Below are 13660 nucleotides of genomic sequence, written 5' to 3'. Positions count from 1 at the left end.
ACTATAGTACTTATTTCCATTTTCAATTTTAGGTACAACGGCTTCTAGACTATGTGAGCCAGAAATAAGTTTAGTCCAGTTACAAAATATATGTACATAAATATCTACTCTTTCACCGGAAACAAGCCACTATAGCTGAACAAGCCCCAGCTATTACATGCATTATTCTAAAGAACACTAAATACACAAGCCACTACAGCAGAATAAGCTCCAGCAACTAGATATTGAACTGGTGTTCATACTGTTTTTACATTTATAAATGAAAATAAAGAGATCATGATATCTGTATGAAACTATATTTAGTTTCATTCTTAGTTTATTTGCTAAGTTTCATAGCAAAAAGAAACAAATATTTTTATTACCAATTAGAATAACAAACTAACAAGTAGATAAAATAATTTCTACAGAAAGTCGAACTCATACGATAGCATAAAACTATGATTACTAAAAAGTAAAAATGGTAGTCAATAATCATAACATTATTAACGTTGTAAATTAATGTGACGTTAGATATTAACTAATAATGTGGTTTAAAAAAATGGAAGTTTTACTACTATTTTTATGAAAAAATATCCAATACAAGCATATCCATTTTGCATGATTTAAACCTTCGCTGGGTTCGCGGAATAGTAAATTAATTTACTTACATTTGCATTAACATGGATTTCTGCAAAGTAACGCTTGAATCTAGGAACTTTGCTTCACGCATTCTAGATAGAAACAATTGAAAGAGTAAAAGAGAAAAAGTAGTTGAAAATCAAATACAAAGATCAAATAATAAGCACACAGAAAAATTCGTAAAGTCCGCTGGTTCGTTCCGTGGCTTAGTTGGCATAGCGTCTGGTATGGTTTGCAAGAAGACGTCGGTTCGAATTCGGCCGGATCGAAGGAATTTTTTCTAATTGTTCGATCTTTGTATTAATAATTATAACAAACTAGTGGAGTAATTTCACAAAAAAAAAATTGAATACAAATTTAACCTGAAAGAATTCAACGGGTTCAAAATTTGCCATTTATATTATTTTATTTTTAATAAAATATAAGTGCGTATTTGACCTTTATCTCATGCACACCTAAGATGCCTATTCACTCTCGCTTTGAAAAGGCCCAAATTATAACGTTCAGGGAATAAGTTTGCAAGTAGGGAACTTTTGGAATATCCACAACATATAGAAAGGTAATAGAATGAGAAAGGCGAAAATGCCACTGCACACTCTCCGTGATATATATCATGAAGATTACAGAAATATAAATAGCAAATTTTGAATATCAACAGGAATCTTATTATAAATGCGTGTAGGAGAAAGTTTCTTTTAATGTAAATGTATTACGTCAAGTATAGTCCAATTTGGCGGCTGCGTAGTAATGTTCTTTTCTAATTTGTTCAACAGCGTTGACAACAATATGACAATAACTGATGCGACTTTGAGCAGCACAAACGTAAAGGATATTCAGGATACCCATGAATATACTGTAAGTTTATTTTCTTTTTGTTCAGAAATTTTGGCATTATTTTCAAAAACAGAAGACGAGAAAGACTTTACTGATTGCCGTGATTTCAAAAATAGAAGAACTGAATGGGCGCGCTAGAGCTGAGAGTAATGTCAAATGTGTCTTTGGACATATGACGAAAAAATTAAAAAAAACTGACATTGAAATGAATCATATTTTTGAAACGATTGTATACCGTAAAATTATTTTACACGTTTTTTTCAACAAGTCTAAAAGTTATTTAAAAAAACACAAACCCGACTGCAAGAAAATGTTCCTCCCTGACTATTTTTATAGCCTATGACACTCCCAAATATAAATATGTCAAAATCAAAGCGTAAAAAAGAAATGGACATACATACACTTGAAAAACGTAACCTTCCCGCAGTCGGGTATAATTTCTTCAAAAAGTAACTGTACACGATCTGAGAAATTTTAAAGGGCGATTCTAGCCACACACAAAAACTTTGCTGTTTCATATATTCGGTGTAGTTGGTACAAACCATAGAAATCTAAATTTGCCAATTAATTTAGATTTCTGTGGAAACAAACATTTACCAAGGAAAGCTGTGTTTTTGTTTGTGTTGTATTTGGTTAAAGATCTTGAGTTAATGTCAGTTATTTGTGGTAATGAGAGAATCACCTTCAAAAACCTAGCAGATTTTTGTAGGTATAGGACGTAAATTGGCAATAGTTGGACTCGTATAGTAATAGATGTCACCTTATTTCATCTGTAGGTAAGATTATACTCGTCCAGCAATTCCTCATTTTCTATTCTTCGTAATTATGATTTTGAGATTTAGCATTCGACAATATAATAATAATACTTAGATCAAAATTATTATATCAATTATGGTTGTTAATACAGGTTAATACATACAATTTCATACATACAGGTTGATGAATAAACTACTGTCTATTTTAAAGCAGTTCATACATAATAAAATAAAAAATACTTGTTCGTTTTTTTTTTCAAATACTTGCCAAAAAAATAAAATACGACGTCAAAAAGTTTTTCGAGAAATTGTGAATAATATTGATATCCGACGATTAATAGACGCCATTGCGATAGCAACAGTGGGCGGAGTTAGCGTGCGAGTCTATTGACCTCGGTGGCCGAACGGTTAGCTCTGTGGGCGTTGGTGAGGAGATCCCGGATTCGATTCCCGGTAGGACAGAATTGCTGTGGTTGTTGCTGGCCCTTTATTAATTTGTAATTGTACCGTTTTTTCGAGACACTGCAGAGTCATTTTTCAAAGCGTCAAATGCACATGTTTCGTTCGTCACGATTTTGAGCTTTGTTGACATGCAAACGGCGCTTAACTTCATTAACATCATAAAAAATGACACGGAGTACGGTAGGATGATCTGGAAGTTCAAGGTACTGGTCCGCCGCCGCCTATCCATCGATCGTACTCACTCGTTGAAATTTGTCGCATATCGCATTTCATCCTCTACTTCTACGAGCTTTCGCAGCTGGTCACCTTTGCGTGCGTGAATTGATAACGTAAACTGGCCGTTGACGAGAAGGCGTTGGTTTACAGCTAAATTTGTGCTTAGTTGAGAAATCTTTGGATCCACTAAGCCCTGATTTCGTAGACGGGGGACACTCCATTTCATTCGATAAAACACATATCATTCGTAATTCTGGCGATGAGAATACATTGTTACGCCATGAAGCACGTACTTCACTAAGACACATTGGGGACAACAACCGACGAGTTCCCGGTTTGCAACTCTCAAATCTACTACCGATGTGCCGCTCCCGTCGCATCAGTGAACCTGGAAATCACGCGTTAGAAATTATTGGGAAATTGTAAACATTCTGAAACAGCAAAAAATGGGGATTTTTTCACTAATGTGCTAAATTAGTGAATCTTATGCACGCGAAAAAAATGTACAGTGATTTTTTTATCATCCTTTATAAGATAATATAATATGTTAAATAATAAAATTTATATTTTATTACAGATTATTAATAACGGATCTATTATATGGGATGGTATTAGAGCTGTGGTTTCTATAGAAAAATTAAATTTCTTCAATAATACATCAGTAAGTTTGGGGTTGGACCCATTTATCAGCTCGTAAATCGTATCATTTTATTTTTATATTTAATTTCTTACAAACTCATTTTGAAAGAATCGGTATTTACAGAATGCCGAGAATACTTAAATATAAGGACCGTTTACACTTTTCTATTAAGGCAAGCCATTATTGGCGTCGTGTAAATAGAGATGATCCATTATGGAGTGTCTCTAGACCAATGATAAAGACAATCCCCTAAATTAGAATGATTTCTAATTTTACGGGCCAATACATTCACCCACCACACGTGCATTGAATTGACTCATGTAATGTTTTATCTACACATATTATAAACCCTCTATGATATGTTCAACAACCGCAAATTACGACCAGCATAAAGATAAACTGTTTTGTTAGAATAAATTTCTTATCTGTGTAAATGTTATTATTGCTTCTCTAACATCGAATTCGATTTTATTATTACATTAAAATTTTGAACATCTCTGAAAAACAAAATAATTTGATTGGACCTCAATTCTAATATCAGTGGAGATGAAGTTTTATTCGAAATGAAATGTCAATAGCAAACAATTTTGACAATTTCACACGTTACTTGATATCGAACGATATGATAGTTGGCGCGGATTCTAGTTTGTCTATGAATTAAAAATAAAAACTACGGTTGTGTGTAATGCGTGAGAAAAGTTTTATTTTCCCGCCATTTCGCCAGACGTATCATGCGGTTCCTGAACACATCACAGAGAGCTTATAACATGTGTATAGATAAAGCAGTGTATATAACTGTACATAATTAGGCATTAAAACACTCGTGAGATGTTTTTATGAAACTCGCCTGTCGTCTCGTTTCATAAACCCACACTCGTGTTTTAATGCTTTTCATTATGTAACAGTCATATAAAATGTAATAGTCACTATTTGTGTGAACGTGCATCTTGAGCCGCTCCACTAGTTGACGTTTAGTAAAGAATATAACAAGAAACTTAATGTAACACGGGCTGTTGTGTACTCAGACTGGTTTAATGGCTTGGCTTTGCGGAATGGGTCGTCAATTAACTGCCCCCGTGGCCGAACGGTCCCAGATGAGGTCCCAGGTTCGATTCCCGGGCAGTGAGAAATATTTGCATAGCCTACATTTATTTCGGGGCTATGTTGAGTGTGTGGGTTATTATTAAAAAAAAATTGGCTTCATGTGAATGAGCCAATATACACTCTTGGAGCATATTATCCTTCTTAGAAACTCGAGCATGCTTTCTAACTAATATTTGCCCAGGACGTCTATTGTGCTATTTTCGATGTTAGTGACGTGATTAGTGTCGTCTAGCGCAGATGTTAGAGCATGTACTATTTATTAATGTTTCAGGTATCGATCACTCAGGGAACACAGTGCAGTGAAGATAGTAGCGGAAGTAAAATAAAATTCACCTGCATCGTTAATTTGATGCCACGTTCGGATGTCAAAATTATCGTAGCTACAGACATTTTGAAAATGGATATTCGTAAGTTATACTACTTAACTGCCTCCACGCCGGAACGGTTACCATGCTGGACTGCCATGCAGAGGTTCGATTCCCGGGCCGGGTGAAATGTTTGCATAGCCTACATTTATTTCTCTCATTAGTTTGGGTGTAATTTGTGGTAGTCTACGTGTGTGTCCATGGCACCCGCGATACGAGGTGCGTATCTGTGAGTGTGTGCGTATTATTTGTTATTTATAATCTTTTAGTACTTTTTTATGTAAATCTTATACGAGTTACTTCGTTAATATTACAACAGCATAAATTTTAAAGCTGGATTAAATGACATTGGGTGACTTCGAGAGGGTCTTTAAAGTGCTGGCAGTCCATGCTAATTCGTAGGGCAAGGTAGATGCCCACTTTTATATTCCGTCTATTCATTACGCGTTCTTTTTTGGATACGATTTTGTAAATTTTGCTTTTACTCTTACGTTCTGCTTACATTATGGTGTACATCATATAATACGAGGTTAATTTTCGAATTTCAGAAAAGAATTTGATTAACGACAAATTAGAATTCGATTCAAATCTAGATCTAATTTTGGATTCGAGTATACAAAACATCACCCAAAGGTAAACAGAGACTGAAACAAATATTTGCTTTCGTAAATATTATTAATGTCTAGAAAAGTTCTTTACTTGTCTTGTGCTGTTTTATAATAGCACATGACGAGATAAACAGATCATGCGCCTGGTGGTTAGTGACACCCCTGTCCAAAATAGTTTAAACTGAGGCATAAGTTGCCAAGTCCCATGTGCCTGTCATTTCACCAGCACCCTCACCCTTCAAAATCGGAACGCAGTAATGCGCGACATTACTGCTTGGAGGCAGAAATAGGTAAGGTGGCAGTACATCCCAGGACGCACTCTTTCGCAAGGAGCTCTTGTGCTACTAAACTTTAACTGCTCCAAGACTTTGTCGGTTACGATATCTGCACATATTAATGCAATCATTTGTAAAATCTGAATGACGAACAAATTGTTATAATACAATCCGACCTAACGATGTGTTCAATCGATATACCGCCTTGTTACCTTTTTATTATGAACAATAGGAAAATTAGTATACATAGCATTGACTTAAGTCAATGATACATAGTCAAAATTCGATCAAGGTCACAATTAGAGGAAAAAAATCTTGATTTTTAAAAACTATATGATGAGAAAAGTTGCTTAGAGAAGTTTATTGTAAAGTAGATTTGCCACAAATGTAGATATTCCATATTACAAAAACATAAACACATTCACGACGAATAAATATAACTGAAAAAAAGTGCAACAGGTGGCCTATTTCAGCGGCAAAGTTTCGGTGAAAGAGAAATAGACATAAAGGGCAATAAGTTTCGAGTGGTATTAGGCGTAATACATTGTCTGTGAAAAGATAAAGAGTCTAAAGCGCCATACAGGTACCTAACCCAAACAAATTACGAACAAATAAAGCAAAGCGCATCGCGACAAAGTGGCACTTTCTCCGATTATTGAAGTGTATTGCTAACAATACTTATTGTTTAATATCGATTTATTTTTCAATTAAGGTTGACTAATACTGTACTAAGTCGATGTTAAATGATGTTAATTTAATCTACTTTATATCTAATTCTTTTTTATTTAAATTCCCCCTTTTTGTGGCACTAAACTATCGCTCAAAGTGGCGTGTGACTTTTTAGCTTTCCATAGACAATAGTTTTGTTGGCGCTATTTATTATTTCGTATTCTTTTCAGTCATAAAACAACAATAATCTACAAGAAGAAACTCGGCGTGGGTCATAACCAAACCTTAATAGGAATTATTGCTGCTGTAGTTGCAATTGTCATACTTGTTATCTTGGGCTACGTTCTGTATAAGGTAATAAATGCTCCAGTATTAGTATATTATTGCAGAGGCCGGGAAGTAAGGGATTACTAGACGAATATGAGTTGCCTCGTTGCACTTGGTCTTGTATTATATGAGTCAGGCAATCCCCGTTCCCGCCGAGATATATATTTGTAGATAGATATTATGCTTTTTTTAAATAATGCAAGGAAATAATAAATGACTAAAGAATTAAGAAGTATGATAGAAAAAGTCGAACAAGTTCACTAAGACAAATTTTATTTATTTTTTAAATTTGCCGGAGTACACTACAGTTGCACTTTTGTATTTTCGTTCTTCTCAGTAGAACTCATTTTTGCAAAGAAATAATAAAAAAAATACCAAAAACATGTTTACGTCCTGTTTTAAATTCTATTTTGAAACTTAAACTTAATTAAAATCAAAATTTAATTTTAGAACAGGACATAAATATTTAAAAAAAAATCATTAAAACCTATTACTTACATACTGAATCTTTATTTTGAAATATTATTTATTTTTCATTCCCTTTCTAAACTTTTGCTCACTGCCGTCTGCACTTTTGTTTATTTTACCGCAATTTTTTAAAATATACAGTGCAGATATATTCATGCACCATAATTAATCTCAAAATAGGTAATATCATAATACAATATTTTATTTGATTCTCGCCATTATGGACATTGATGTTAGTAACTAGTTGGCCATATGAATGTTTTTCTGTAGTCTGTTTACATCAGATCTTTGTTAGTAGATATATTTAAAAATTTAGAGCAGCGGACAGTAATGGAATCTCATACGTATTATATTTATATACTCTCACGTGTAGAGTTGCACGCCCCATAAACGACAAACTTTGTGAGTTCTTTTTTAGAAAGTAATGCATACATTTCGAGCATGTTTGAGAAAACTCTCTTACCACAATCCTTCTTGTGCTGAACCGTTTTGTTTATCCTTTCAGCTAGGTTTCTTCAAAAGAAAACAAAAAGCGCGATTGGAGAGTTTAAAAGAAAATCGGCAACAGGGTATTGTAAGTGTTTTTTTTGTAATATGTGCCAGTGAAATGCAAGAGAATCACACCAATTCTGTTCTTGTCATAACAACCTGAAGTTTTTTTTCTTTAAAAAATGATTATTACCCTGATTTTGCTTAACAAATAAAGCTGAAACTAAATATGCTAACAACCCAATTTTGTGTTCGAATACGAGCGAAGGATTTTTTCTAAGTGTTAATAATTGTAACAAAACTAGTGGAGTAATTTCACAAAAAAAATATTGAATATTTAATTACAAGTTAATAGCTAGGGCTGGTAGCTGTCAAACCATCTAACTGGGTAACCAAATACTTTCATAGATTTCTTATCGAAATAAAAGGACTTTTCTTATCGAAGGGCTTTTTTCTAAATGTTCGATCTTTGTATTAATAATTATAACAACTCAATTTCGCTAAAAATGTCGATTACGTTAGTTGTGATGAGGAGGGCAGAATTGCTTGGTCTCAAACAAGGGAAATCTCTACTATGATTACCAGAGCAATAAAATTAACCTCGGGGCTCTTGACAGACCATAACCAATTTAAAAAAATCGTTTTGCAAATTGGTCCTACCATGAATCGTATCCGGGACAATGTCAGTGGCAGCATTGCTAACCACTGCGCCATATAAATCTTGAAATAATGAAGACAAATTGCAATCTTTATCGCTATCATTAATCCATCTACATCCCGCATTGCCTGGGCCTAGATATCCGCCAAGGAGGGGGTTTTAGGCTAATCTATACTTATTGCGTTATTGCGTTTATCGTAAAACCATAGTATAATGAGAGCAAGTAGAACTAATATACGTCCACGAGTATAGCTTATAACTGCATTTTCATACATACATAGAAGGGTTGTCCCAAAAATAGTTGGCCACAGAGTAAATAATCTCGTTTTTAACCAATTTAAAAAAGCAGGAGGTTATACGTTCGGCTGTATATACGTTTTATGCTTAGAATAATAACGCATAGAATGATAGTTTCATATCAAACGAACTGTCACAAGTGAGGCAAAAATCAAATTCATGTAGGCTAGTTTTAGTAGTAGGTTAATTTTCGATTTTAGTGAATATTTATATAAAAATACAAGTTGAAACGCGTTACTTCCTTGTGGAATGTGATGTTAGTATCTATTTTATGTTTGTCTGACGTATTATTACGCTCATTTACCGCACATTTCGTCATTTTTAGCTAAAATTCTGGAGCTGTTCGCGGTGCAAGTTGACCTTGAGCACTGAAGGCCCGCCCGCTCGTGTAGGCCCATTGGGTGCGCTTCAATTTGCCTCACTTAGCGTGTGCGGACTAGGTTTCTATGCGTTATTATTCTAAGGTTTTATGTATGTTTTCCGATTTCTTCTTAATTGTGGACCGATTTTGAAAATTATTTTTTCGGTTGAAAGGCTGCACTGTCATGGTGGTCTTATTATCAACAAGTCAGAATCTGATGAGAGGATCCATGGAAATCAAGAAAAATCATCAAATTTTATAGGCATGTCAGTGTACTACCGATTTGTCTGTCAGTTGTGGACCGATTTTAAAAATACTTTTTTTTGTTTGAAAAGGTATGTTCTCGAGGTGGTCCCTGATGCTTATGATGCTTTTCCGGGTTCGTTTCGGATATCAGAAATAAAAAAATATTTTCCGTAAATAAAACTCGACTTTTCACTTCACAAACACCGTCACAGTGACAACCAGAAAAAAAGTATAAAATGTACAAAGGAGTCCGTAACAATGCCATTGTTACAAAGAAGTCAGAATCTGCTGAGGGGATCCCATGGAAATCGCAAAAAACCAAAAGCAAATGAGGCCGGTTTTCGTTTCAATGAAAAAGTTACAATTATTCCTGAAATTATTTTGAATTGATGGCTAATTTTAATACAAATCTCCGTGGTGAAAATATTGACTACTTATGTGTAGTTCTTTTTTAAATATTTAAAAAAATGATCTGTCTCTCCTCTTTTGTTTGCAACAATAGACGTCTCGCGGGAAGCTTTTCGTGCTCATTGTCTATGATTATAAACGAGGGCTAACCTTCAAGGAATCTCACGACAATTTACAAGCTGCTTTTGGGGAGTCTGCTCCTGCGTTGGCTATAGTTGCTTATTGGTTTCGAGAACTTAAACGCGGTCGAGAGAACCAACGATGATCCCAGATCCGGCCGACAACCAACTGTAGTAACTCATGAAAACGTCGTCAGGGTGGCTAAAATACACATCGGGAGATTCAGGCTGAACTGAAGATTAGATCACAGTTTCCATCATCCTGCATGAAAACCTTAAAGTTAAGAAGGTTGCTTTGCGATGTATATTACTCCTTCACTCACCAAAGAGCAAAAATTCCGTCGTGCTGATTGGTGCAAATTTATGCTAGAAAAGTTCGAAGGAGGAACTTCGCAAAACGTACCCTGCATTCTTACAACCAACGACTCTATTCTATAGACAAGAACATTCACAGCAACTACATGTTTCAAACAAAACACTATCAATAGAATTTTGAAATTTTTGTGATGGTGTTTTGTTTAATGTTGCATTTTGTGAAAGAGTGTCACTACCGTAGGACGGTGGACAGAAGTGACTCTCTATACCAATTGGGAATGAACTAGGTGGTCAGATAATATTAAATATTTACCAATGATATTTATCCATAGTTGGAGGATGAACGTAAATCCTCTGGCAAAGTAGCTATTAATTGCAAACTACATTTTATTTTGCTAGTATCACAAAAAAGAAAAATAAAAGTAAAAAAATACAGTCGAACTGTTGAAATTATTGACGTTATGTTATGTATTTTATCTTTGCGGTAAGGCAAAGGTCTTTAGACCATTAACTACCTCCGGGGCCGAACGGCTACCATGCCGGACTGGCACGCAGTGGTTCCAGGATCGATTCCCGAGCCGGGGACATATTTGTATGACTTGCATTTGTTTCTCTTGTGAGTTTGGTTGTGATTTGTGATAGTTTATGTGTGTGTCTATGGCACCCGCGACGCAGGGTTTCCCTAGTGCTATGTTGGGTGTGTGCGTTATTATTATCATGCAGCCATAGTAACTATTTTACACATATTGTCCCTACTTTGTTATTGTGTAGTCAGAACACTCTGTCGCTTATTAATCTATGATATTGAAGTGTTGTGTCTTCACCGCACATCAGTGAAACAGCGTGTGTATGGAACGCCGCATCTAGTACGCTAGTACATAGATATGCTTACAGCTCATGAATCTTGGATCTACAGCTACGATCTTTTCACCAAGCAGCAATCCATGTGTTTGAAGAGAACAGGTTGCCCGCAAAAGTTGTTAGCGGTCGGAGCGTTAATATAAAACAGCTAGAACGTCGCAGAACAGTTGCTAGTGAATGCTATTGTCAAGTTTGTGTGCCTCAAGCCTTCGGGGCGTTGAATAGCGAACGCCCAAGAAGCGACGTCCATTGCATTCTTTTTCACCAAGTTAACACGCCCGCGCACACAGCTGCTAGAACCATCGAGCATTTGACAACTTAGCCAGGTTTCTCTTCATGCGATTTGTTCTTATTTTTCACAGTAAAAAAATGTGTGACCCTGGTGGCGTACCGGTTACTATTATGGGCACTAGATGAAAAGTCGCGGGTTCGATGCCCAGAAGAATCAACTTGTGAAATGAACTTTTGTCTATACGTTCTCCTGTGGATGTTCTGGGTAATGTCCCTGAATTAATTTCGTTTCTCATGTGCTCATGATGTAAGGATAGTTAGTGTTGGTGTCTGTCACATTATTATAATCACAGCCATCTCCCGGAGTAGGTAGAGGCTACTTCACTTGCTAGGTTAAAATAATTTTCACCTGAAATATCTTTTTCAGAAGCCGTCGACTAACGCAGATGGTGATGGAAAGCCAGTTTCTTCGGCAAACAGTAACGATGTGAGATCTTCTTAATTTATGTTTTTTAACTATGGATAAGTCCCCCAAGGGTTTGTAACAGGGGATTCAAATAGGCGGAGGGAATGGACACATTTAATGGATCCATTGAAATTGAAATTAAAAGGTGGCATTACTTCCCTGGACGAACTATTCCACAAAGAGCTTGACTGCTAGTAAATTTTACTTCTGCGTTATAATTGTATAATAATTTAATTTAGAACTTTTTTTCTACGTAGGTAATGTTGCATTTAATAAAGGCAAATAATATAATAAACATGTAGGAGAAAAGAAATAGAAATTTTGTAACTGTATCACTCCAAATTAAGGTAACAAATTTATTTATCGAAAAAAGGAAGCCGCTCCCTTGTCCAGGAAGATGCCAACTGTGACCTAATGGAATCACCACATTTATCGACAAGGAATTGCTGAAAGCCGTTCCGTTACACTGATCAGAGAAAAAAATTTGTCCATGCAAGAAGAATGATAAAAAACGTTGCTCATTTCGCTTCCGCTCTTTTGCGGCTCAAGCCATAATAAGTGTGATGACTCCCTAAGGCTGGTTTCACAGCTGTGCGTGCGGTCAGTACGGACTGTCCGCCTGCGGGCCGCCCACATGCGTAGAATCTATAGAGCTCTGAATCGAGTATTTAATTCAGTGCAGATATTCACGGAAGACAGTCGCCTAGAATGAACGCACGGGTGGCTTGCGCAGAGTTCACGCGGACCGTGTTCCGTACGGAACAATCCGTGTCACTGTAAAACGATGTTCTAAACGCCACACGTGCTACTCCTCTCCGGTGCTCCGCGCGTCCGCAGATAAATCCCACTGCTCTGAAACCACCGTTGGGCTTTATTCGAAATGTATACAATATATTATATATGTAATTTTTTTTGTATACAGTACATTCCATTCATCCATTTTTTCAGCCAGACGACCTAAGTATGGAAGTAATTGACGACTATCCATTTGAAACAGTGAACCTTAATGCAATCGACAACCCCGCTTACAACTACGACGAGATTCCTGCTAACGTTAATCAAACGCATACAGACAGTCAAACTAAAGTGCAAACTCGTAATATATGATTTTTAATCCTAAATAAATAACGAATAGTATTTTTTTAATTTATATAATTGTAATTATAAATAATAGATCGTATTTTTGTTCTAAATCAAACAAAAAAATATTAAATGTTTGTGGTTATAATAAATTAATTTGTTGAATTATTTCTTTATCCAAAATTCAAGTAAAGGCCGTGGATGATAAAAGGAACTTTAATATATATTTTATTGAATATCATGTTTTTATTACCACGATATTCATAGTTTTTGTTAAAATACTCCATTACACTTATACAAAGAGCAAATTCCTAAAATCCGGCAAGATTCGAATAAGCACCTGCTTGCCAGACCGTGGCTAATCGCTCTCCCTATTAAGCTACAGAATAAATCAGCGTACCTCATGACGTAGACAGATAATATATGTGATAATGCAACGTAAAAAAATGAAGATCGGCAACGAGCACATAGAGAAATTCGAGCTGATTTGTTTCGTAGCTCTGCAGGGAGAGCGGTTAGCCCGATCTAGCAAACAGGTGGTGGTTCGGATCCAGCCGGATCGACGGATTTTATGTTTGTTTGTTCGGTCTTTGTTTCAATATTAAGGAATTTTAATTTTAAGGCAGGACTGTGTTCGCATTCTTGGTCTTCCAATGGATGATAAACTTTGATTCATTTAAATAATATAATAAGGTTTATAATACGCTATTTAATGCCTTTTAAAGGAATCCTATTAACGTATACAATTAGGATAGGCTGTATTACGGAATCACAGTCCATAGCACAGT

At 35.6% G+C, this 13660-nt stretch overlaps 1 protein-coding gene across 1 annotated transcript in view; it reads left to right on the top strand.

The window, feature by feature from the left end:
- Positions 1 to 5631, top strand: part of LOC113237631 — a 33810-nt gene extending 28179 nt beyond the window's left edge. Inside the window, exons 18-21 of the mRNA XM_026474237.1 lie at positions 1392 to 1473; positions 3463 to 3546; positions 4901 to 5036; positions 5543 to 5631. Of these exons, the coding sequence (XP_026330022.1) occupies positions 1392 to 1473; positions 3463 to 3546; positions 4901 to 5036; positions 5543 to 5631 (391 nt within the window). The remainder of the gene's footprint in view (positions 1 to 1391; positions 1474 to 3462; positions 3547 to 4900; positions 5037 to 5542) is intronic.
- The last annotated feature ends 8029 nt before the right edge of the window (positions 5632 to 13660 follow it).

This window comes from Hyposmocoma kahamanoa, unplaced genomic scaffold (genome assembly GCF_003589595.1).
Source record: "Hyposmocoma kahamanoa isolate Upper Pololo Valley unplaced genomic scaffold, ASM358959v1 93, whole genome shotgun sequence".
NCBI classification, from domain to species: domain Eukaryota; kingdom Metazoa; phylum Arthropoda; class Insecta; order Lepidoptera; family Cosmopterigidae; genus Hyposmocoma; species Hyposmocoma kahamanoa.
Note: the sequence above shows the minus strand (reverse complement) of the source record. Positions and strands in the feature narration are given on the sequence as shown.